This window comes from Podarcis pityusensis, assembly GCF_964106645.2.
Source record: "Podarcis pityusensis genome assembly, chromosome: 12".
In the NCBI taxonomy this organism is placed as follows: domain Eukaryota; kingdom Metazoa; phylum Chordata; class Lepidosauria; order Squamata; family Lacertidae; genus Podarcis; species Podarcis pityusensis.
Genome location: NC_138037.1, coordinates 3,672,136 through 3,698,125, shown reverse-complemented (window position 1 = coordinate 3,698,125; position 25,990 = coordinate 3,672,136). Strand labels below are relative to the sequence as shown.

Sequence of the window (25,990 nt, the reverse complement as noted above, 5' to 3'; positions counted from 1 at the left end):
TCAGGGTCCAGCAAACATCTGGAGGGTCAGAGGATCCCCATTCCTGGACTGGAGTCCACTGTGAAGGCAGAGAGCCGAAGAGGGAAGCACCATTTTGGGACATGGCACCCAACAGAACCCATCGCTGGCCTGCGAATTCGAAAGCTTGTGAGGCTTCAGTGCTGGCAGGCAGCTCTGCCCCCTGGAGGGCACAACTGGGAATACTGGGGATATTTTGAGGCATCCCAAACTTGGAAAATTTACACCAGTCGTGGTCACGTCAACCACAAAAGAAGCTGTGACTGTTCACAGCTGCCGAGGACCTTATAGTATAAGATAAGAAGTTATGTTAAATGACTGTTGGAAATGATATGTTAAAAAATTAATAAAAAATTATATATATAAAAAAGACACTGTATTCCAGGTCTGACCAAAACAGGATAGAGAGGTACCATTCTCATCACACTACACTTCTGTTAATACAGCCCAGAATTGTATCTGCTACTTTTCCCTTATTGTGCATTTCCAGAAAGAAGGGTGAGTAAGGGCCATTAAGTCTGCTTATTGTCTTTCTTCATATTTACATCACCACCAAGGACCTAGGTAAAAATAAAAAAGGCAACCACAGACTGCTAACCTTGTGTAGAAGATATATTTATTCACAGAAAGTATCCCTTCCCAATTGCCATTAAATAAATACAACACTCCGAAGCACATAAATGTCTCCTCACTAGTTTTCCTTCACCCAAATATGATGTCATTTTAACAGCCCTTTAAAAATCTATACAGCGTCCTTTGCGTTCCCAGTCTCCATAGCGAGTTGGTTCAGGGCCTTTGGGTCCGCCTCTCTCTTTCGTAACAGGATTGATGCCATCCGGAAATTCTGAAGAAGAAAGCACAGCAAAATGCAAATAAATAGGGAAGCTTTTAATGTTTGATGCATTGCTGTACTTTAATATTTTGTTGGAAGCCGCCCAGAGTGGCTGGGGAAGCCTAGCCAGATGGGCAGGGTATAGATAATAAATCATTATTATATAATTATTATTAACCCTGCAATCTGCTCCGATTGTATATTTTATCTTTATGAACACTGTTTTTATTGTGTTATGTTACATGTGCTGGTCTTTGACCGTAATAAATTATCTAACTCTAACTCATTGCACACAACGGGATGAAAAAGCTAAATGGAGAATCTCGCTTTTAAACAAGTTTATCTCAGCAGCGAAAACAATGCTCATAAGTTGGGTCGACCCCCCTGAATTTGAACACTATCAATCTGAAACTCAACTATCACACAATGGATGCCAGTCAGGAATCCAGTGAATTTAGTGTCTGCACTCACCTCTGAACCCTGATACAGACACAGGAAGCAAAGAATCCGATATTTAAATCTGTTTGCAAATCCTGGATGGTAAGGAAATACCAATAACTATTGAAAATGGTTTTCCCAGTAGTGATGTATGGAAGTGAGAGCTGGACCATAAAGAAGGCTGATCGCCGAAGAATGGATGCTTTTGAATTCTGGTCCTGGAGGAGACTCTTGAAAGTCCCATGGACTGCAAGAAGATCAAACCTCTCCATTCTGAAGGAAATCAGCCCTGAGTGCTCACTGGAAGGACAGATCCTGAAGCTGAGGCTCCAGTACTTTGGCCACCTCAGGAGAAGAGAAGACTCCCTGGAAAAGACCCTGATGTTGGGAAAGATGGAGGGCACAAGGAGAAGGGGACGACAGAGGACGAGATGGTGGGACAGTGTTCTCGAAGGTACCAGTATGAGTTTGACCAAACTGCGGGAGGCAGTGGAAGACAGGAGCGCCTGGCGTGCTCTGGTCAAGGGGGTCACGAAGAGTCGGACATGACTAAACGACAACAGCATTGAAAATGGCTGGAAGAAGGGCCAAATAAATTCCGCTAAAGATCTTCATGCCCTCGGCAGCTGCCATTACTACCCAGTTTGAGAGGCATGGCATGTCAGAACTGGGTCTACCATTTCCCAAATGTCTGCATTTATATTTTACACCCACACATAAAATACCTACTTTCCAGTGGCTCCTTCTCTGCACTGGACTCTTCTGCCTCATCGAAACGACCCACAGGCAACTTTGCTTTCTTGAGCGGCTGCTTGGGAGGGATTTCAGGATTCCCTTCTGTGCTGAAGGGGGCACCTCCCAAAGCTCTGTGCAGCAACACAGACCCTGTGATATACAAATAGAAAGTGATGGTTCAGAAGGGCGTTCTTAGAATACCTGCGCTTTCCATTTGCTTAAATCAGCCTGGACAAACAAGCGACTGCCCAGCAGTCTGACTGCAGAGACAGACAAATGCTAACCAACTGAGCGATGTACTAAGAAACTCCTATACAAACCTGGAAAGGACAGGGAGACAGCACTGCAGCCTAAAATGATATTAAGCAATAATAAATAAATAAATAAATAAATAAAATTTATTTATACCCTGCCCGTCTGGCTGGGTTTCCCCAGCCACTCTAGGCAGCTTCCAACAAAATATTAAAATACAGTGGTCTGTTAAACATTAAAAGCTTCCCTAAACAGAGCTGCCTTCAGATGTCTTCTAAAAGTCTGGTAGTTGTTGTTCTCTTTGACATCTGCTGGGAGGGCGTTCCACAGGGCGGGCGCCACCACCGAGAAGGCCCTCTGCCTGGTTCCCTGTAACCTCACTTTTCACGGGGAGGGAACCGCCAGAAGGCCCTCGGAGCTGGACCTCAGTGTCCGGGCTGAAGGATGGGGGTGGAGACGCTCCTTCAGGGATACTGGACCGAGGCCGTTTAGGGCTTTCAAGGTCAGCACCAACACTTTGAATTGTGCTCGGAAACACCCATATGTGTTACACCCAGTGTGTTAACCTAGACCAGCTGTCCTTAACTGGATGTCCTAAAGATGTTTTGAACTACAACTCCCATCAGCCCCAGCCAGCCATCATCCAAAACATCTGGAGAACACCTGGTTGGGAAAAGCTGGCCTGGATAGCTATGAGCAAGTCATTCTAAAGTGTGTGGATAAAGCATTGAGGAACAGAACCCTGAATAAGTTAAGTTCCCTGACAAACACAGGCAAATGAATTGTATGTGTTCGTCTTTGCAAAGGAAACATATATGGGCATTTTTCAGGGAGCAAAAGGCAGAAATCCTTGAGGAGCAAGCTACCTGGTAGCCATTTTGCTCACAACACTTCACCCAATTTCCAAACGTGGCCCCTATTTAGTTGTTTAAAGGTAATCCGGCTTATGAAAACCGTTTAACAGAAATTGTTTCAAAGCAAAATTCAGATATATATTTCTTTTGCCTGAATACTGAGAGCATAGGGAGCTGACCACTGGGTCCGCCTGTCCCAGGATGATCTGTTCCAGCCTTTGCCAACGTGGTGCCCTCCAGGAGATACTGCGCTGCCCATCAGCCTCAGCCAGCACAACCCATCTATTCCAACTGGTAGCAGATATCCAAGGTCTCAGGGAGTGTCTTTACCAATCTTACCTACTTAAAGGTAAAGGGACCCCTGACCATTAGGTCCAGTCGTGGCCGACTCTGGGGTTGTGGCGCTCATCTCGCTTTATTGGCCGAGGGAGCCGGCGTACAGCTTCCATGTCATGTGGCCAGCATGACTAAGCCGCTTCTGGTGAACCAGAGCAGCGCACGGAAATGCCGTTTACCTTCCCGCTGGAGTGGTACCTATTTATCTACTTGCACTGGCGTGCTTTCGAACTGCTAGGTTGGCAGGAGCAGGGACCGAGCAACGGAAGCTCACCCCGTCGCGGGGATTCGAACCGCCGACCTTCTGATTGGCAAGTCCTAGACTCTGTGGTTTAACCCACAGCGCCACCCGCTTCCCCTGCTTACCTACTTAGGGCACTTTAAAAAGAGATGTTTGAGATTGAGTTGAAGCCCAGCTTTAGCCCATGAGCCCTTTTATCATGAATGATTGAATGTGGAAATTAATGATAATAATAATAATAATAATAATAATAATAATATGGAATAAAGCAGCTACTGCCTGATACCACATACACAGTCACCAATCTGAGTAGACCATCAGCACTCCAGTCCTAAGTGTGCACAGAAAGAGTGGGAAAACACTACTGGGTTTCACATTTTATGACCCAGCTGTGTTCACCAAGAAGAGAGTATAAAGGAGAGCATATCTACAGTCAGTGACCATAGATATGCAATTACAGGAAGTTACAAAAAGAGCCATTCGCACAGCCAAACTTATGCAATAGAGAACAAAAATAGCCAAGTACTTTCTTGAGAACAGAGGCGTTACCGCTATAAGCACAGCTTGCTAAAGAGGGGCAGCTATTCTGAATTTCCTCAGAATTCCTGTGAATTTGGATGCTGTAGGTCAGAAGTCTGCTGCAGGTCTGGATTTGAAATTTACATGACTCTGAAAACATCACAGGTCTCCCAAGCTGAGCTGTCACCATTTGGCTCCTGTCCGCTGCCTTGTGCTTTTAACAAACTGCACCTGTGTCACATTTTTTAAAAATGGATGCAGATTTTGCTTCACGAGCACCCAGTGAAAACATTTATTTCCAACGGTTCCCACACAGAATGCAAGGGGTGCTGCTGTTTGAATGAGCAGGATCTCAGGGGCTTTTGTCGGACCCCCTCCTTTGGTAATCCTCATAGACCTCTAGCCCAATGGTTGCCATTAATTTGATTCTGAATTGATTTTAGAATGGATTTCAATTAATTGATTGTGATTTTATGTAAACTGTGTTACTTTTACTGTTGTTAGCTGCTCTGAATCTGGCTTCAGCTTCGGAGGGCGGGATATAAATAAAATTTATTATTATTATTATTGTTGTTGTTGTTGTTGTTGTTGTTGTTGTTATATCACACTATTCAAGGGGATGTCCTAGCAAAGCGGTAACCTAACAGCTATAATAAATGAGGCAACTTATAACAAGAGGTGGGTGGGAAACATCACAGTTTTAAGCTTGGGGGCATGTTGAAACAGCCCAAACCCAAAATAAATTATCATTATTACTACTACTGCTATTATTGCGAGAAGTGAGGTTACAGGGAACCAGACAGAGGGCCTTCTCGGTAGTGGCACCCGCCCTGTGGAATGCCCTCCCACCAGATGTGAAGGATATAAGCGGCTATCTTATCTTTAAAAGACATCTGAAGGCAGCCATGTTTAGGAAAGTTTTTAATATTTAATGCTGTACTGTTTTTAACATTTGATTGGGAGCTGCCCAGAGTGGCTGGGGAAACTCAGCCAGATAGGTGGGGTATAAAAAATAAATTATTATTATTATTATTATTATTATTATTATTAATAGCAGCCGTAAGAATAGTAACATCAGCACAGAAAACAGACAAAGACAGGCTGGTACAATATCAAACCACAACTTAGCAGAAAAAGGTAGGCCTATCACCATTTTTGCAGTCCAGTTCAAACCAGTCCCCCCCCCCCCCAAAAGCACCCTACTTCAAAACTAGGAGGGATGAGCAGAGGCTAGCAGCGGTTCTCAACCTGTGGGTCCCCAGATGTTGTTGGACTACAACTCCCATCATCCCTGAGCTCTGGCCTTGCTAGTTAGGGGTGATGGGAGTTGTAGTCCAACAACATCTGGAGACCCACAGCTTGAGAAAGGCTGGACTTGCCGTTGCACTACAACTCCCATCATCCCCCGGGAACAGCACGTTGGCCGCAGGGGCTGACGGGAGCCAGCGCTTGCGAAAGCCTTCGGAGGGCGCCATCTTGGTTGCCACCTCCTTTCCCCCGGACTCCAATTCCCAGCATCCCTCGCCATAGGCTCCTCCCGCGGGGCCTGATGGGAGTTGGAGTCCTCCATCCCCTTGGAGGCTCACGCATATTCCCCGAGGCGAGGCCTAGCTGGGCCGAGGCGCCGGGCTTGCGTGGCTGGGTCCGGCTTACTGGAGGCAGAGGAGGTGCGGCCCAGCTGGAGCGGCAGCCTCAGGGCCATTTCGGCGGTACGAGCAGCGGCAGCGGCGGCAGCAGCAGCCCCGGCTTGGAAGCGAGCGAGCGGGGAAGGGGGGGCGGGACTCGGGAGGGAAGCGCCGCCTCCGCCCCGCCCCTTTTCTGCGTCATAGTCGGGGGCGCGCACGCTCCCGGTCCCGCGCCTGCCTTTGCTGTATTTATTTCCTTGTATTGACATACCAGGGAGCCGAAATGCAGCTAAATGCATTTATTGTAATTGCATTTAAATTTCATTGTAATGCAATTAAATGCAATTAAAATAATTGCATTTAAATGCAATTAAAATAATGCAGAAGATACGGCGTTATTTATTTATTTATTTATTTATTTGCTTATTTCTTGCATTGACATACCAGGGAGCTGAAATGCAACAAAATGCATTTATTTTAATTGCATTTAAATGCAATTAAAATAAATACGTAAAATACACCGTTATTTATTTATTTTTAAATGTACTTTTATTAAAGGTTTTCTTGATTTACAAAGGCATGTGCAATGTGTCTCGTGTTTTACTTTTTGTTTCTTGTGTTGACATAGCAGGGAGCTGAAATGCAACAATATGCATTTATTTTAATTGCATTTTAATGCATTTTAATGCAATTAAAATAAATATGCACCGTTATTTATTTATTTATTTATTTATTTATTTATTTATTTTCTTGTTTCTTGCATTGACATACCAGGGAGCTGAGATGCAACTAAATGCGTTTATTTTAATTTCAATTAAATACATTTTTATGCAATTAAAATAAATACATAAAACACACTGTTATTTATTTATTTGCTTGTTTCTTGCATTGACATGCCAGGGAGCTGAAATGCAACAAAATGCATTTATTTTAACTGCATTGCAGCAGCCCCAGCTTGGATGCGACCGGGCGGGGAAGGGAGGGCGGGACACGGGAGGGAAGCACCGCCTCCGCACCGCCCCTTTTCTACGTCATTGTCGGGGGCGCGCCCGCTCCCCGTCCCGCGCCTGCCTTTCCCGTTACAGTATTTATTTCCTTGTACAGTATTGACATACCAGGGAGCTGAAATGCAGCTAAATGCATTTATTTTAATTGCATTTAATTGCATTTTAAATGCCTTTAAATGCAATTAAAATAAATACGTAAAATACACCGTTATTTATTTATTTTAAAATGTATTTTTATTAAAGATTTTCTTGATTTACAAAGACCTGTGCAATGTGTCTCGTATTTTATTTTATTTTTTGCTTGTTTCTTGCGTTGACATACCAGGGAGCTGAAATGCAAGTAAATGCGTTTATTTTAATTGCATCTAATTGCATTTTAATTGCTCCAAGTCTCCAGCACCTGCCAGATGCACAACGCCCGCCAAGCCTGCAGGGGGCGTGTGCAGCGCCCCACCTCCTTCCTTCGCCTCCCTCCAGCCGCACGCCGCAAACCAGCCCGCCAGCTGTCTCCGGACTCCAACTCCCAGCAGCCCCTGCCGTCGCCGCCGACAGTCCGGCGCGGCGGGAGTTGTAGTCCGACGACCCCTAGCGGCCGGCCGCCGCCTGCCTTCTTTCCGCTCTTTCCTTTGTAGCTGTCTACCCAACCGCCTGCATTCCTTTCGACGCGAAAGGGGGGACAGGAATCGACTTATTCGAGCCGGGCGCCCGCCTCAGCATTTTTCTAACGGCTGGTTTTCTTCGGAGCGCGTCGTTCGGGGCGGCAAATGGCTTCCTTTCCCTGCAGGCGGTTCACGGGGCAGCCCGAGAGGGGTCCTCGAGAGGGGTCCTCGAGTGACATTGGGCGCTCGTCAGGCGGCCGCTGAGGCAGAAGGAAAAAAGGGACGGTCGGGGTTGTCGTCGTCGCTGCCGCAGCTCCTCCTTCGCCGCCGTCCGGTCCGCCGCCGCCGCCATGTTCCGCCTCATGCTCACCCACGCGAAGAAGCACCCGAGCGTGAGTCCCGGAGGGAGCGTTATAGGCGGGGAGGGGGGAGGGGTTTGTTTCCTGAGGCGAAGGGAGCGCTATAGGCGGGGGAGCCCGGTCGTATTCTGCTCCTCTCGCCCCTCCCCCCCCGAGCCGCCTCCTTTTGCCCTTCTCTTCCCTTTTTATTGCATTCTTCTCTTTTATTTCGAATTTTGTTCCTCGCGCGGGGAAGATGGCGAGACACAAGAAATCCTCTTCCCCCCTTTTTTTTAAAGGTATGCAAAGGAAAACAAAAAGAAAGAAACCCCCCACAGATGGCAAGAAATCCTCTTTTTTTAGGTATGCAAAGGAAAACCAAAACGAAGAAACCCCCCACAGATTGCAAGAAATCCTCTTTCCCCCCCTTTTTTTTAAAGGTATGCAAAGGAAAACAAAAACAAAGAAACCCCCCACAGATTGCAGGAAATCCTCTTTTTTTAGGTATGCAAAGGAAAACAAAAACAAAGAAAACACCCACAGATTGCAAGAAATCCTCTTTCCCCCCCTTTTTTTAGGTATGCAAAGGAAGACAAAAACAAAGAAACCCCTCACATTGCAACAAATTCCCCTTTGCCTTTTTAATTGCATACCTAAACAGATTGCATACCTTAAAAAAAAGATAGGATTTGTTGCAATCTGCTTTCTGTCCTCATGCAATTAAAAGGGCAAAGGGGAATTTGTTTCAATGTGGGGGGTCTTTTTTGTTTTCCTTTGCATACCTAAAAAAAAAGGATTTGTTGCAAAGGAACAAAAAAATAAACAAACCCCAGGTTGCTACGAATTCTCCTTTACTTTTAATTACTGGAAGAAAGGAAGCAGATTGCAACAAATCGTTCCGTGGGTTTTTTTTTAGGTATGCAAAGGGGGTGAGGAGGGAAACCCAGATTGCAACAAATTCTCCTTTGCTTTTAATTATGCGAGGAAAGGAAACAGATTGCAACAAATCCTATTTTTTTTAGGCATGCAAGAGGGGAGGGGAAGCCCCAGATGGCAACATAATTCTGTTTTATTTTTTAGTTGTGCTAGAAAGACCAAAGCAGGTTGCAACAAATTTCGTTTTTATTTTTAAGCAACAGCAAGTCTCCTAAACCGCCCTTCCTTTCTGCAGTGGGTGGAGAGGTAAACATAGCATACAATAAGAAATATAAAACTTGTCAATAAATAATAGGCACAGATAAATGAGTGAATAGGCTTGTATTGTATTGTTTTAGTCTAAAGGGTTAGGATGCAAAAAAAAATAGGGCAATGTCCCCTCCCCCCCCCCTCCGAAGGTACTTTAGAAAAGATTGGATTTCCCTTGGTAAGAAAAGGATAATTTAGCTTTCTGGGCCTTGCAGAGCCTGGGAGCTGCTTCCTCCCCTTCTCTTGGCCTCTGTGATGTTAACTCCTTTGAGCTCTTAAAATGCCTGTGCAGACCACTTTCTCAGGCAGGTTTGCCAGCAGCACTGTGTTTCTACTAGCACCACCTTAATTTTGCTAACCCCCCCTGCCAAAAAAGACCCAGCAAAGAGGTTTGTGGCAGCCATCACCAACTTGGTGCCTTCCAGATGTTGTTGGTCCAGCTCCCATCATCTCTGACCATTGGCTATGCCGATGGGAGTTGGCTTTCAACAACATCTGCATTGATATCCTGTGAAAACGAACCTCTTTGCCTGGGATTTTTGGGTGGGCCGGCAGGTAATAGGAATTTTGTTTCTGTTGCAGATGAGAGAGAGAGTTCATGGGGTGTGTGCTATGCTTTTATCTGTTTTCTACAAGCCATGTTGAATCGCTTTTATTCTCTTGTGTTTTGTTCTAATGTAACCTCCCCAGGAATCTTTGGAAGAAAGGCAGGTTAGAAATTCTCTCGTAAATAAAAATTGCAAAGGGAGACTTAAAAAAAATTAGTTAACAACCTGGGAGCAGACTGAAGAGGCATGTTGTCTGCCTAAAGGGTTGCTTGAGTGTGGAGGTGTGATTCATAGTTGACCTCTCCCACCCACACTTTGTCATGGGAGGTCATCCTGATGGGGCCACAGTATCTTGGACAGAAAACGTGGACGCAGGTGGATTTGAATATGTGCCTCTACCAGTGACAACTTTCCCTTTGCAAATATCTCCCCCCTGTTCTTTCCCTTCCATATCCTCATCCCTTTAAGGACATCAGGTTACCTACTTTGGGGTCTGACACATTCCCCTTCGGTTCAAACGTGCGATGGCAACTTATCCTGGTATTCAACTTCCGCTTTTGATCTCGAAACATTCTGTTTATCACAGTTGATTCCTCTGTTCATCTTTATTGGAATTGGAGGGACCGGCGCGGGCCTCTACGTCATGCGCCTTGCTCTTCGCAATCCTGATGTCTGGTAAGTCAGCCTTTCTTTCTTTGGCGATCCCTCATAGCCGAGTAAGATTGTCTTCCCTAAACACGGTTTTAACAGTGAGTCCGTAAGTGACTGTGGAGGCCAATTCTGGATCCACACGTCCTTCCACATAGGTGTCCGGGTGGGAGTTGATCACGGAGTGGGTTTGCCAAGTGTGCCTTCCTCTTAGCACATTTCTCCCTTGCGTCCTGAGTTCGAGCATCTTCAAAGCCCATGACACCTTTGGGAAAGGCTGTTCTCCAATTGGAGCGCTCGCATGCCAGTGTTTCCCAATTGTCAGTGTTTATACTACATTTTTAAAGATTTGCCTTGAGACAGTCTTTAAACCTCTTTTGTTGACCACCAGCATTACACTTTCCATTTTTAAGTTCGGAATAGAGTACAGTCATACCTTGGGTTACAGACGCTTCAGGTTGCGTTTTTTAGGTTACGGACCCACCGAAACCCAGAAGTACCAGAACGGGTTACTTCTGGGTTTCGGGGATCGCGCTTTGCGCATGCGCCGAAGCGCCGAATTGCAACCCGCGTGTGTGCAGATGCGCTGCTGCGGGTTGCGAATCCTGTGGGTTGCGAACGTGCATCCCACACAGATCTCGTTCACAACCCAAGCGTCCACTGTATAGTAGTTGCTTTGGGGAGCCCTTGCCATGGTGCTGACAATTGCCACCCCCACAAAACCATGTCACGTGATCGCCCCAGGTGTCCTTCGCGGATGAATACGAGGCAGCGCTTTTGAAGGGGACCTAAGCTTGACTCCTGTCCATGGCAGCTGCACACTGCTTTGCTTTACTCAAAATTAACCACAGGGATCCGTGGCCTAAGTGGATGTGAGCTTGCTTCTTTTCAGAAGCGACACTGCCACCGAAAAGCATCTTGGGACCCAGCGGCAGGGATTGATGGCATGGCGGGGTCAGGATGATGACTACCCTGGCAAGCTTCTTGGGGGCAGACCTTTTGCCACTTCTTTAAGTGTTGCCATCTTAAAGCACCACCTGAATAAAATATGGCATGCTGTGCTGCAGAGGTAGTATAATAATCAAATTTATATGGCTCCCATCTGACTGGGTTGCCTCAGCCGTTCTGGGCGGCTTCCAACCAATTATAAAACCACAGCAAAACATTAGCACCAGCTTCTTAGCTTTAGAGCAAGAAAATTAATAATAATAATAATAATAATAATAATAATAATAATAATAATAATTTATTATTTGTACCCCGCCCATCTGGCTGGGTTTCCCCAGCCACTCTGGGCGGCTTCCATAGAAACCAAAAATACACTAAAATATCACACATTAAAAACTTCCCTGAACAGGGCTGCCTTAAGATGTCTTCTGAATGTCAGGTAGTTGTTTATCACTTTGACATCTGATGGGAGGGCGTTCCACAGGGCGGGCGCCACTACCGAGAAGGCCCTCTGCCTGGTTCCCTGTAGCTTTGCTTCTCGCAATGAGGGAACCGCCAGAAGGCCCTCAGCGCTGGACCTCAGCGTCCGGGCAGAACGATGGGGGTGGAGATGCTCCTTCAGGTATACTGGGCCGAGGCCATAATAGCATTGCCATTCCTCAGCTGAGTTGTATCCGAGGCATTGCAATGAGCAGTACAGCATAGCTAAAAGGGTATTTTGGAAGAGAGTACAGTGGATGCTTGAGTTGCGAACATGATCTGTGCGGGAGACACATTCGCAACCCACAGCGTTCACAACCTGCAGCGCTGTGTGTGCGCACACGCAGGTTGCGATTTGGTGTTTCTGCGCATGTTATGGTACTTCCGGGTTCGGCACAGTGCGCAACCCGAAAACACACACCCTGAAGTGTCTGTAACCCGAGGTATGACTGTAAAGCCAATTAACTGTGTGTGCAGAAAGCACAAAGACTAGCAGGAGCCTGCCATGGAGAAAGTGTAGGTAAAAGGTAAAGGACCCCTGGATGGTTAAGCCCAGTCAAAGGCGACTATGGGGTTGTGGCGCTCATCTCGCTTTCACACGAGGGAGCCGGCGTTTGTCCACAGACAGCTTTCTGGGTCATGTGGCTGCATGACGAAACCGCATTTGGCGCAACGGGACACCGTGACGGAAACCAGAGCGCACAGAAACGCCGTTTACCTTCCTGCCACAGTGGTACCTATTTATCTACTTGCACTGGCATGCTTTCGAACTGCTAGGTTGGCAGGAGCTGGGACCGAACAACGGGAGCTCACCACCGTCACGTGGATGCGAAGCGCCGACCTTCCGATCGGCAAGCCCAAGAGGCTCAGTGGTTTAACCCACAGCGCCACCCGCGTCCCAGAAGTGTAGGATTGGGTTGCCAAACACACCAAAACGGAACCGGCTGTGCATTCACATAATTCTCTTCTGTATTTTATCACAGTATCAAATACATCTCTTGAACATAATCAACATATAAAGTACGACAATGTAAACAGAAGTCCCAATAGATCAGTTCATTCATAGAGTCCAAATATCTGCTAGTTTCTGTACCACGTATGTCTTTGTATGTTCATAAAATGGAAATGGAAACTTATTACAGTTCCACAGAATCTTGACAAGGATTTCCGGAATAATGCCTTGTTTCGCCTCCTGGGCTTCATCAGTTGTACATGTTCATATGTGGTATATCAAGATACAGTAGACGCTCGGGTTGCGAACATGATCCGTGCGGGAAACACATTCGCAACCCGCAGCGCTGCGTCTGCACATGGGGCTTCTGCGCATGCACAAAGAGCAATTTAGCATTTCTGCACATGTGCGAGCGCCGAAACCCGGAAGTAACCCGTTCCGGTACTTCCGGGTTTCGGCGCGTCCATATCCCGAAAACCCGCAACCTGAAGCGTCTGTAACCTGAGGTATGATTGTAATGGAACTTTTGACATGGTGGCTTCGTGGTGCTTTAAAGCCAGTTAAGGAGGGATGCGGGTGGCGCTGTGGGTTAAACCACAGAGTCTAGGGCTTGCCGATTAGAAGGTAGGCGGTTCGAATCCCCGCGACGGGGTGAGCTCCCGTTGCTCGGTCCCAGCTCCTGCCAACCTAGCAGTTCAAAAGCACCTCAGAGTGCAAGTAGATAAATAGGTACCGCTCCAGCGGGAAGGTAAACGGCGTTTCCGTGTGCTGCTCTGGTTTGCCAGAAGTGGCTTAGTCATGCTGGCCACATGACCCGGAATCTGTACGCCAGCTCCCTTGGCCAATGAAGCGAAATGAGCGCTGCAACCCCAGAGTCGGTCACGACTGGACTGAAGGGTCAGTGATCCCTTTACCTTTACCTTAAAGGGGTTTTACTAATACTTGTGATATGGTGGGCTTTTTTTTTACATCCCACATTATAAAAGAAGTGTGCGCTTCTGGTGGCATTGAGGAGGCCATGATCATTAAATTGGTGAGAACCTTGTGCCAACAGTTGGGTAGAGTGGTTATGCTTCATGCTGTAGGTTTTTCTCCTTCTTACAAAGATGTACTGACTGCTGTCTTCCTCTTGTCACGTTTCTCTGCCTAGCTGGGACAAAAAGAACAACCCGGAGCCTTGGAACAAGCTGGGACCCAATGACCAGTACAAGGTATGGTACAAAATACCTAACTAGGGTTATAGAGTGCTGGTTATCCTATAGGCCAGGAATGGGGAGTCTGGTGTCCAGCAGAGGTTGCTGGACTCCAAGTCCCATCAGCCCCATCCATTGATTAGGAATGCTGGGAGTAGAAATCCAACTCAGATATTTAAGCTAATCACTAAATAGCACTTAAACCTAGGTTATGGTTGCCACAACAAAATGTTGAGGCACCATTTTTTCTTGGTGACATTTAATATAACCAGTGAACCTCCTTGAGATCTATGGATGATGATGATGATGATGATAGTTTTTTATTTATACCCCACCCTTCCCGGTTCAAAAACCGGGCTCAGGGCGGCTAACAACAAATTTAAAACACTAAATTATAAAAGCAGCATAAAATACAGTGTAAAAACATGAATAACAGTAAAATTCAAAAATCAGTTTAGGGGAAATAAGCATTAGATAATCCCCAGGACTAGCTGGCAGAATTGGTCCTACTTGGGCCAGCGAGGCAGCCAGGGGAGAATTAGCTGTGGGGTCTCAGAGCAGATAATATTCATAAAAGGGGAAGGGATGGGAAGGGAAATAAAAGATCAGGCTGAATTCAGATTAAAGGCCAGGCGGAATAGCTCTGTCTTACAGGCCCGACGGAAGTTAAATCCTGAAGGGCCCTGGTCTCATGGGACAGGGCATTCCACCAGGTCGGAGCCATCACTGAAAAGGCCCTGGTGGAGGATAGTCTGACTTCCTTAGGGCCCGGGACCTCTAAACTATGGTTGTTCAGGGATGAAAGGCGGTTAATAATAATAATAATAATAATAATAATAATAATGTGTGATTACAGCATTTCAGGGGGTTGGACTAGATGACCCTCGGGTCCCTTCTGTGATTCTTCACTCTCCCCTCCGGTTCAGTCTTCTCAACTTTGCATGATAAATCCCTGAGTTGCTGCCATTGACCCGTGATTCTGCCTGCAAAATTGCTTTTAAGCCCATTAAAGTTGAATGATTAGAGATCTTTTCCTCCTGCTGAATCAATGGGGTATAATTTCAGTGTGTGTGCAACAGAAGAATTGTGATATTAACTGCCTGTTTAGGGCTCCTAGGCACCAGTTTCTTGCAGTTCAGCTCTGAAAATACTTCCTTGTGCCTTGCTCTTTCTTGCCTAAGGCAATTATTTCTGGGTAGCGTGGAATCTGCTTGCCCCTTGTAGTACATTCTGCCTGCCCTTGCACAACTGTGTGATATTTAAGGCATCCCAACTCTTGTCTGCCAAAGAGAGCAGAAAGCTCTGTTTCTCCCATATTTGGCTTTGTATAAAAGCCGTTGTCCGGCTGTGTTGCTAAAAGAGGCCAGAGGCATGTGAAAATGAGAACACTTTGAGAACCGGTGCTTTAAATAACTTGAGATGTTTAGTGTTGCGTTCTAAACAAAACGTACAAACTCTTGCAATGTAAACGTTACTCAGAGATCCAGGAAAGGCAACCAGCAGCCTGGAAAATAAATCTCACTGTGATGATGTGTTCATGCATCCTGAATACAGATGCAACATTTAGCTGATAAATATTTAAGCAGGTGCTCCTGATTTAATTTAAAAACCAATTAACTATAAAAGGCTTTATCACCTGCAGGTGGTAAGTCTCACCTTTGAGTGAGAAGGGGAAATGGCTTTGTTAAAGGGGTCCCTCCAACAACAGTGGCATGCATTATTTAAACACCAATCTGTTTCTTAAACTTCTATTTATATGCAGATGTATACAGATTTGCTTAAAACTCGTAATAGGCTGCAAATTTAGTGGGTTAAACTGGCTGCCAGCCCTATAACTTCAACGGATCATAATATAGTGATCCAAAAGTCTTGGCATATCTGCAGATTGTCTGCAATCTGGAAAACAGGGCAACTAAGACCATGTACATTTCTGGCCTCCTACTGTCAGAGGAGATTACTATTTATTCTGCAAAACTATGAAACTTAAGGGTTGCATTCTGGGCTACTTCACAACCCCCAGCAGATGATTTTCAGGGGGGGACCCAGATGCAGTGAGTAAGAAAGTGAAAACAAGGTCTTGCATAATGTCACCATTTGGGTACAACTTGAACTGCTAAAAGGTTTAAAGGCTTGTTCTGGGAGTTCAAAAACTGTTGATGCAATCCAGAGGAGAATTAAGCCTTTCTTGAGTCCTCTGAAATAAAATAAAATAAAAACGGAGTGCTACGTTCTAGGCTTTCACAAAATCTTCTTTCACCATTTTGTGATCTACAGCTCTCAAACGACTTGAGACCTAAAGAAAAACAGAAGCTTTGTTTCGGCTTCAGGGTTTATATACTCAATGACCGGTCTTTCAAATACAGTGGTATCTCGGAAGTCGAATGGAATCGGCTCTGGAAGTCCGTTCAACTTCCAAAATGTTCAGAAACCAAGGCGCCGCTTCCGATTGGCTGCAGGAAGCTGCTGCAGCCAATCGGAAGCCGCAGACGTTGCGTCGGACATTCGGGTTCCAAAGAACGTTCGCAAACTGGAACACTCACTTCCGGGTTTGCGGCATTCAGGAGCCAAAACGTTTGACTCGCAAGGCGTTTGGGATCCAAGGTAAGTGGAAATGAATCAGCTGGTTGCAATGGTGAAATTATGGTGGCGCTGTCCCTCTGTAATGGCAGTGCTGAAGTCGTAAGTCAGATATCCTATTTATAGCCAAGGAGTGGATCCAAGGGGAGACTGTTCCCCCAAGGCCCTATCTTCCAGATAACAGTGACCTAAGGTTTTCCAGTAAAACATGAAATGGTGCACACGCTACATCTTGTTAGTGTGCTTCGTTCATAACTTTTCTCCTAGTTAAATCAATAATAATACTTTTAATACTTATACCCTGCCCATCTGGCTGGATTTCCCCAGCCGCTATGGGCGGCTTCCAGCAAAATATAAAAAACAATGTCAAACATTAAAAACTTCCTGATACAGGGCTGCCTTCAGATGTCTTCTAAAAGTTGTGTTGTTCTTTATCTCCTTGACATCTGATGGGAGGGCGTTCCACAGGGCGGGCGCCACCACCGAGAAGGCCCTCTGCCTGGTTCCCTGTAACCTCACTTCTCGCAATGAGGGAACCGCTAGAAGGCCCTCAGCACTGGACCTCAGCGTCCGGGCAGAACGATGGGGGTGGAGACGCTCCTTCAGGTATACTGGGCCATTTAGGGCTTGAAAGGTCAGCACCAGCACTTTGAATTGTGCTCGGAAATGTCCTGGGAGCCAATGTTTCAGGACCAGTGTTATATGGTCTCGGCGGCCATTTCTTGTTACCAGTCTAGCTGCCGCATTCTGGATTAATTGTAGTTTCCGGGTCACCTTCAAAGGTAGCCCCACGTAGAGCGCATGGCAGTAGTCCAAGTGGGAGGTAACCCTTTGTACGGATAGGATTTTCATCCTAACAGCTGTGCTTCCCTCTTCCAGTTCTATGCGGTGAACGTGGACTACGATAAGCTGAAAAAGGATCGCCCAGATTTCTGAAGAGCAAACCGTTCTCCCCTCTACAAGCTGCACAAGATGAAGTGGTTTAGGTCTTCCAGAAGCCATCCGCACAACTCATACGCTTAAATCATCCAGGAAATGTTAAAACTGATTGCACAACGCACTTAAATCATGTTTTGCGACAGAGCTTGTTGGGACCCTAATAAAACCTAAAGCTTGAAATCTTAACACTTTTTTCTTTTTGCGGCGCAAGAGTTTCCTGACATGGGCAGCTGCGTGAATTTGGGGAGGGCAGAGTAGAAATAATTTATCATAAATATTTGTGGCTTGTAGCCGTACGCCACTGCCTAAAAATAAAAAGCTGTCAGCCTTGACTGATGTGAAATCCAGAGTTAAAAATAAGCACTCTCATGTTCTTTTTTTCTGAAATGCATTTACTAAAGAGCAGGGAACCCGAATTTCAAGTGTAGGCTATGTTGGAAAATAGCAGAATTCCGATACTTTTGCTGATCTTCAGCATAGACTTAAGAGATTTGATTGGGGTATATGCCCATCTTTTATGCTGCAGGAGAAAAAAGGAGAAAGTTCAAGTAGCTGCCTTGCAGCACCGCTGCACCCATGTCTACTTGGAAGTAAGTCCTACTGAATTCAGTGGGGCTTCCTCCCATGTAGGTGAGATTGTAGCCTTTGCCATTTTTGAGAGAGCTGTGGTACCAAGTAATTAAAAATAAAAATAAATGACTAAAATAAAATCCTTGTGTCTGAATAGCAAGTTCATGACCGCTTAAGCTTTTGCCAATGCAACAATGAAATGGTCCTCTTCTGGTCTCACTACAGTGGAAAGGCACCATGATAATAATAAAAATAAATTTTACTTATTTTATTAATTTATTTATTAGCCAGTGAGCGCTTGGTAGGCAGAGCTGAGGAGTGGGAATCTTAAGTCAGGGACACTGAGAACTTTGAATGTTTTTGTTCCTTCCTCAGAAAGGGAGAAATGGTTACCAAATAAAAATAAATAGGAAAAAAAGATACTCAAAGAAACTGCCAGTACATAGTTCAGATAATGCAGAGAAAAAGTAAAATGGCATGGTGCTGGAATGGTTTCAGAATTTCTGATTTGGGAGTGCATTATCGGACATTCTGAAACTTGCTGCTCTTATTTAAGTGCTATGTTAAAAGATTCTCTCTTGGAAGTCTTCCTTTGTAACGTAAGAAAAGCCCGCTGGATCAGGCCACTGGCCCAAGTTCAGCTTCCTGTTCTCACAGATGCCTGTGTAAAAACTGCAAGCAGAATCTGAGCACAGCAGCACTTGTGATTCTCAGGAACTGATGCACAGAAACACGCCGCCTGTGGACCTGTAGGGAATATGTAGCCATCAGCTGACAAATCGCCCGGTTCAAATGGCACCCCACCCGAGGGTGGTTTTATCCAGATGTGAACCTGGCTTCATCTAGGCGCCACCACTAGCTGCCGATGGGCAACATCCCTCCTTACAGCTGCCAAGAGACGGAGATTTGTTAGGAAACGCCCCCCCCCCCGCATTCCCCTCTTTTGGGACTACAACTCACAATAATTAATCAAATGTTAAAAACTTCCCTAAACAGAGCTGCCTTCAGATGTCTTCTAAAAGTCAGATAGTTGTTTATTTCCTTGACATCTGGTGGGAGGGCGTTCCACAGGGCGGGTGCCACCACCGAGAAGGCCCTCTGCCTGGTTCCCTGTAGCTTCGCTTCTTGCAGGGAGGGAACCGCCAGGAGGCCCTCGGAGCTGGACCTCAGTGTCTGGGCTGAACGCCGAGGGTGGAGACGCTCCTTCAGATCTTGCGCTTTAACATTCCTCCTAAATTTTTGACCCGTCAACCAGGATTTAAAAGGAGTGTCTTTTTTTACAAACGCTCTTTTGCCAAGGGGATTTGGGAAACATACCGTATTTTTTGCTCTATAAGACTCACTTTTTCCCTCCTTAAAAGTAAGGGGAAATGGGTGTGCGTCTTATGGAGCGAATGCAGGCTGCGCAGCTATCCCAGAAGCCAGAACAGCAAGAGGGATTGCTGCTTTCACTGCGCAGCAGTCCCTCTTGCTGTTTTGGCTTCTGAGATTCAGAATATTTTTTTTCTTGTTTTCCTCCTCCAAAAACTAGGTGCGTCTTGTGGTCTGGTGCGTCTTATAGAGCGAAAAATACGGCAATTTATACTCAAAACAACCTAGAAAATAATTTTAAAATATGGAAAGAAGAAAGTCCATGAATCCTGCTGCTCATTCCATTTTTTAATTTTTGTTAGGGGCATTTTTCCCTGTTGTTGCCTGGATGAGAGAGGGGCAGCCTGTTTGGGGGTTGGAGGGCTCAAGCATTGGGGTGGGGGTTCAAATGCAGTCCTCCAGCTCTCTTACTGGGTCTCAGGACACCCCCCAGACATGCCTCCTCTTCTCTACCCCTCACCAGCCCTACGTTTCTACCTCCTCGAGTGTTTTGGCCTGGCTGGAATTTGCCCTTGAGCTCCGAGAGTGCCCCATGCTTGCCTAGATCGACGATGGAGAGGGATGGTCTGAAGCGGCAACCTTCCTGTACCAAGGTAAAATGCTCATCTCAGTGCTCGGCCCGCTTTTGCCTCTGGAACTGCCTGCCACTGGAATGTGGCCCCTGGAAAGCTGTCCGGAATGGGAATGTGGCTCTCCACCTGAAAACAGCACATCCCGTAGCAGATTGTTGACCACACAGGAGCCACGTCACACCAGAGCAGACTGATCCAGTAACAGGACCACTGCTTTTTTTGATAACTGGAATTATGCACAGCAAGTGCAAATGCTGAGTGCTTCGTTTCTCCAGCGCTGATTTTCTTCATGGGAAAGTCGACCATGGAAACTCCTAGTTGAAGCCTGGAGAGCTACAGCCCAGCCCATTTCCCAACCTCAGCAAAGCACGGGAATTTTGGTCACCTTGCCCCAATCGTTCATACACCAACAGCAAAACTGGATTTGTTAAGTGTGGTACCTACAAGAGATCTCTTAGGAGAAGCTACTTCTACATTAACAGTAGGATAGTGAAAGGAGTGAAGCAGAAACTGGGTCACCTGTTTGACTGTGACATCAGCGGTAGAGAGGGATCTGCCTTTGCCAACCTGGTGCCCTCCAGGTGTTTCGCTCGGCCTGCTTTTGCCCCTGGAACTGCCTGCCACTGAATTTGGTCAAGTGGGAGCAGGCGTTACGGTTATCCTCCTTATCTTTGAAATGCGGGTGTTTAACGTGTTTCTCTTGAGATCAGCGTGCCCGTCAAAGTACCAGACAAACTTTTTAAAAGTTGCAAAGCCGTTAGATCTACTAAAAATGTTTATTGCTGATAAACATCTTAAAATCTTCCCTAGTTTACAAACGGAACAAAAAAAGTTCATTGTTATGAGCAAATTATTCTCCTCCTCTGTTCTGTGAACCAAATATATTCAGTACATCTGCTCTCTTATTCAAAACATTTACATCTCTAAGTAACAGATCTATGCCGCTATCCCAACTATAATTGTATTTGAAATAATAGATCTATATTAATATATTTTCCAACTCAGTTTTTCAGATTTATTTAGATGTTTTCTCTCTCTCTCATTAGCTCTCTACCGGTATCGTATCGATTATTAAACACAGTTAAGTTTTCTGACTGTAATCTTAAAACTCACCCCTTGTTTTTCTTAAAGGTTAGGGATTTTGCATCATCATATTGACATTTGCAAAATGCTTCCATTTATCCTCCAAGCAAACTGCCAAGTTCCATGTCACTCCCATCGTTTGTGGCCGGCAAAATGTTCATTTATCTCCTTTACAGTGGGTATAAGTCTTTCTGCACAATAAAATCTAGTTACATCATCAGGGTATTTTTTTCTTTCCAGGGCGGGCTAATACTTTGCAGCTGCAACTTCATTTTTAAACCTATTCATTATTATCTGGTTCCTGCAGTTTCTCTCTTACACACGTACCCTCCATGCGCTGAAGATTGCTGGAGGTTAGAGAGCTTGCAAAATGGTCCTTCTGCCTCAGAAGGGCTGCTCTGCCCCAAGAGAAAGCCCCCCCACCAAGACTGGCAGCCTAATACCAAGATTTTCTTCACTCAGTTAGAACCTGGGGATATTCGCTTGCAACTTGCGGCGCACTGGAGCAAAGCAGTGACGTTTTAAGGATGCAATCCTATCCCGGTTTACCTAGGAGCAAGCCCCACTGAATCGCACAGGGCTCGCTTTCAAGTCTAACTGTTTATCTTAAAACGGGCAGGGATTCTCAAACTGCACAGAGAAAATCAAACTTAAAACACTCCAGCCTTGAAGTGTTGCGCTCGTAACACTTTTAACCTTGGATTAACCATGGGTGTCCACAAAACCTACCTTTCTTCCATGGTTTAAAATACAGGAACCTCTAGAAAGCTTATATCAGTGTTGTCTACCTTGATTGGAGATTTGAGACCAGGCTCTCTCCCAGCGATGCTGTTCGGGATTCGAACTTGGGACCTGCTGCACGCACAGCAGATGCTCTGCACATGAGCGACCGCCAATTAGGAGCCATGGGCCTGCTGATCAGAAGGTCGGCGGTTCGAATCCCCGCGACGGGGTGAGCTCCCGTTGCTCGGTCCCTGCTCTTGCCAACCTAGCAGTTTGAAAGCACGTCAAAGTGCAAGTAGATAAATAGGTACCACTCCGGTGGGAAGGTAAACGGCGTTTCCATGCGCTGCTCTGGTTTGCCTGAAGCGGCTCAGTCATGCTGGCCATACGACCCGGAAGCTGTACGCTGGCTCCCTCGGCCAATAAAGCGAGATGAGCGCCACAACCCCAGAGTCCGCCACGACTGGACCTAATGGTCAGGGGTCCCTTTACCTTTACAGGTTCTGCTTCATCCTGTCCCATGAAACAAAGGTGTCGAGATCGAGGCGGCAATTTTAAACCCTCTCACCTGGGAGTAAGTCCCACTGAATTCGGCCGGACTTCCTTCTGATTAAACATGGATAGGGGTTGTGTGCCGTAAGGTTTTCAAGTCGGTCCCAATATTTTATTTTTTATTTTTTAAATGGGGAAAGCCATCGATGTGGAAGTTTGCATTCTTTACCTGCTTGGCGGACGAGTGGAGAGCCGCAATCTTCAAGGCAGGCGAATTTTGAGTGGATTTGGAGCAGCTACTTTTGCTGAAGGGGTGGGTTCAAATGCTGTTGGACACCCGGCAGCGCCATTGATCGGGGTTGGGTGGGGGGTTGTGGCCCAACAACATCTGGAAGGCCAAAGGTTTCCCACCCCTTTTAGCACATTTAATCCCAGTATTACGAAGGCGATCTTGATTCTTTGCTTATCCGGAAAAGGTCACCGGATTACTGAGCACACCACTGGGTCACAGAATCCAAGAAACGTCTTGTTAGAATGGACCCTGTGGATCATCTAGCCCAGGTTTCCCAAACCTGGGTCTCCCAACAGTTTTTGGACTACAATCCCCACCATCCCTGACTAGCTAAGGATGATGGGAGTTGTAGTCCAAAAACAGCTGGAGACCCAAGTTTGAGAAACCCTGGTCTAGTCCAACCCCCTGCAATACAGGAATATGCAAGCTGTCTCGTACTGGGATCGATCCTGCCATCTTGCACCACGCTCTAAGAGAGTCATGGCCTGACAGAAAACAGGTTGCGATAGCTGCAATACTACCATGCAGATACATGGTTCAAAAAAATGTATTTAGGGACCCATTTCTGAAAGGTGAGTCCCAGAGACGAAAACACTGAAAACACAGCTGTGAGACAAACTCGGGCCATCTTGCCTGCAAGTTGAGATTCACAGCATCAACACCGCTGGTGGAGCTTTTCCTGCACTTTTAAAACAGTATAGGGCAAGTCTAATTTAACACTGCGGATGGATGGAGCAAAAGAGCCACGTCTAACATTTTTAACACTCATGAAAGTCCAGAAGCCTCCTCTGTTACAAATGGGTAAGGTTTTAAGAGCTCAGGGTTGGGGTCTGGACGGGGACATCTGAGCGCTTCCAGATTCTGTAGGACTCCAACTTTCGGCAACCCCAGAAACCAGCATGGCTAAAGGCCAGGGATGGTGGGAATTAATAGTCCAGCAAAATCTGAAAGGCGACACAGGGTCTCCACCCCTGTTAATGGGGAATCTCCTCTTTTTAAAACTCTCGAGCGAAGGATCTGCAAGTCGAGTTTGGGCAAACTCGAGGTAGATTGCACCAGCAAATTCTGCTTTCGTGGTCAGCTTGGGTCCAAGCTACTGGGAACGGAAGGCTTTAAAGATATCTGGAATGGTGGTGCATCACATTTGCTCTTTTTCAGAGCAAAATTATGAGAAGGGCAATAGGAACTTTCCCGAAACCACTGCTGGGTAGACATAAGCAACAAGGTGTCTCTCATAATGTATACCCTTAGTCTAAGTGCTCTAAAAACCTGGCGTTTTCCTTCACGAATTAGATGGAACCCGGAAGAAAATAAATATTTTGAGATGACTGCCTTCACCCATAAAGGGTTAGGGTCCCATCGGTTTTCCTAGACCAGGCATAGGCAAGCCTGGCCCTCCGGATGTTTAGAGACTACAATTCCCATCATCCCTGACCACTGGCCCTGTTTGTTGTTCTTGTTTAGTCATGTCCGCCTCTTCGTGACCCCCTGGACCAGAGTACGCCAGGCACTCCTGCCTTCCGCTGCCTCCCGCAGTTTGGTCAAACTCATGCTGGTAGCTTCAAGAACACTGTTCAACCATCTCGTCCTCTGTCGTCCCCTTCTCCTTGCGCCCTCCATCTTTCCCAACATCTGGGTCTTTTCCAGGGAGTCTTCTCTTCTCATGAGGTGGCCAAAGTCTTGGAGCCTCAGCTTCAGGATCTGTCCTTCCAGTGAGCACTCAGGGCTGATTTCCTTCAGAATGGAGAGGTTTGATCTTCTTGCAGTCCGTGGGACTCTCAAGAGTCTCCTCCAGCACCAGAATTCAAAAGCATCCATTCTTCGGCGATCAGCTTTCTTTATGGTCCAGCTCTCACTTCCATACATCACTACTGGGAAAACCATAGCTTGAACTATACGGACCTGTTAGCTAAGGATGATGGGAGTTAGTCCCAAACATCTGGAAGGCTGAGTTTGCCTATGCCTGGCCTGGTCTCTGGAGAAGAGTTGCAATCAACTTGCGGCAGCAGGAACCAATGGCAGGACAAGGCAACGGCCGTCACTCACCATAGCTATGCTTCCCCTTAACTGAGGGTTCCTCTCAATACCAGCTGCTGCAGATCACAGAATCAGAGCTGGAAGGGACCACAAGGGTCATCTAGTCCACCCCCTGCAATGAAGGAATTTCTTGACCCACGACCCTGAGATTAAGTCTCTCCTGTTCTACCAACTGAGCAACCCCAAATCGCAAGTGGGGAAGAATTCCTGTTGCACCCAGGTCCTTCTTTGCAGGCTTGCCACTGGGTCATCTGCTTGCTGGACTGGATGGTCCTCTGGGCTGATCCTGCAGCCAGGCTCTTCTGTTCTCATTTTTACATGGATGGGGCTCAAAGCGAAATACTGGTTCCCACCCTACGGAGAGAAGGGGATATTCTCCTTTTAAGAGGCGTTAGTCTGAGCTGCGCCAGCACCAGGGCTTGATGTTACAGAGCCAATTCTGGCTTGGGTCAACTCTGACTAAGGCTTACATGGTGCTCAACATAGTATTGTATCTTCTCCCCATGCACAGTTGCCAGGCAAAGACCAAAATGACTGGAATTGGGTGTTTAGCTAAGGGCAGAACAGCAGGTTCAGGTCAGAATATAAAATCAGCGGGGACTAACATTACACAAGCGGCTCACCTGCTTTGAGTATGAAGCACTCTGGCCACTAAAGCAGAGCTTTCCAAACTTTTCATGTTGGCGACACACTTTTGAGGCATATTTCACGACACAGTCACTCAGTTTTACTAGCAAACTGGGGGTTACACCAACCTCTTTCCGGCCCCAGGAGGAGATTGGGGAGCTTTCACAAGACACGCCCATACACTGCAGCCGACATGCTAACGTGTCCTGACACACAGTTTGGAAAGCTGTGCGTTAAAGGATCGGCTGGGATGCAAAACTAGGAAGTTCCAAGCTGTTTGCGGAAGGAGTGGGAGAAGCAGAAAGGAAAAGTAGCAGCAGCAGCAGCAGCTTGCAGGAACAGTTTTCCTGTATCACAGAGGCCTCTGGACTACAAGGGCAGATGTTTGAAGATCTCCAGGCACAACTGGCAGCAGCAGCAAGATGCTCCAACTAGCAGTATTTAGTCTTGTGTTGCAGCCTACTACAGAAAGGAGGGAAAGGGGTGGGGGGAAGCCACACACACACACACACACACACACACACACACACACACACACCCTGGCCAGGTATGGGGAACAGGTCTGCTGGACCACCAGCCCCCATCAGCCCCAACTAGCATGGCCAATACAGTGGACACTCGGGTTGTGAACATGATCCGTGCAGGAGGCACATTCGCAACCCGCAGTGCCGTGTCTGCGCATGCACGGGTTGCAATTTGGCGCTTCTGCGCAAAGCACGATTTAGCGCTTCTGCGCATGCGCGACCGCCAAAACCCGGAAGTAACCCATTCCGGTACTTCCGGGTCAGTGGGTCCATAACCCGAAAAGACGCAACCTGAAGCGTCTGTAACCCAAGGTATGACTGTAGTCTGGGAGGGTGGGTGCTAAGCCCAGCAGCAAAGAGAGTGTGCCATGGGTCCTTCTCTGCAGCCCCAGAAGAAGACACCAGCACTGAGAATCAGCTCAAAAAAAGCCTGAG

The 25,990-nt window shown here is 46.6% G+C and overlaps 2 protein-coding genes across 2 annotated transcripts; one reads left to right on the top strand and one right to left on the bottom strand.

Annotated features, from left to right (window-relative positions):
- Nucleotides 1-617: 617 nt before the first annotated feature.
- On the bottom strand, nucleotides 618-6,025 carry SDHAF4 (succinate dehydrogenase complex assembly factor 4). The gene is made up of 3 exons (XM_080974320.1): nucleotides 5,879-6,025; nucleotides 2,018-2,173; nucleotides 618-862 (listed from the first exon to the last, which is right to left on the bottom strand). The coding sequence occupies exons 1-3, from the start codon at nucleotides 5,925-5,927 to the stop codon at nucleotides 753-755; spliced, it is 315 nt and encodes a 104-aa protein (XP_080830446.1). The 5' UTR covers nucleotides 5,928-6,025; the 3' UTR covers nucleotides 618-752.
- Nucleotides 6,026-7,684: 1,659 nt separating this feature from the next.
- On the top strand, nucleotides 7,685-17,450 carry NDUFA4 (NDUFA4 mitochondrial complex associated). The gene is made up of 4 exons (XM_080974337.1): nucleotides 7,685-7,848; nucleotides 10,114-10,202; nucleotides 13,706-13,766; nucleotides 17,205-17,450. Exons 1-4 carry the CDS (start codon nucleotides 7,807-7,809, stop codon nucleotides 17,259-17,261), a joined length of 249 nt encoding a protein of 82 aa, XP_080830463.1. The 5' UTR covers nucleotides 7,685-7,806; the 3' UTR covers nucleotides 17,262-17,450.
- Nucleotides 17,451-25,990: the final 8,540 nt, after the last annotated feature.

Excerpts from the sequence above, each read along its gene's own strand:
- SDHAF4 (XM_080974320.1), bottom strand. The coding sequence starts at position 5,927 with ATGGCCCTGAGGCTGCCGCTCCAGCTGGGCCGCACCTCCTCTGCCTCC. Across the intron at positions 2,174-5,878 it reads CCGCACCTCCTCTGCCTCCA|GGTCTGTGTTGCTGCACAGA; the intron begins GTAAGCCGGACC and ends TGTATATCACAG. Across the intron at positions 863-2,017 it reads AGAGAAGGAGCCACTGGAAA|AATTTCCGGATGGCATCAAT; the intron begins GTAGGTATTTTA and ends TTTCTTCTTCAG.
- NDUFA4 (XM_080974337.1), top strand. The coding sequence starts at position 7,807 with ATGTTCCGCCTCATGCTCACCCACGCGAAGAAGCACCCGAGC. Across the intron at positions 10,203-13,705 it reads CTTCGCAATCCTGATGTCTG|CTGGGACAAAAAGAACAACC; the intron begins GTAAGTCAGCCT and ends TTCTCTGCCTAG. Across the intron at positions 13,767-17,204 it reads GACCCAATGACCAGTACAAG|TTCTATGCGGTGAACGTGGA; the intron begins GTATGGTACAAA and ends TCCCTCTTCCAG.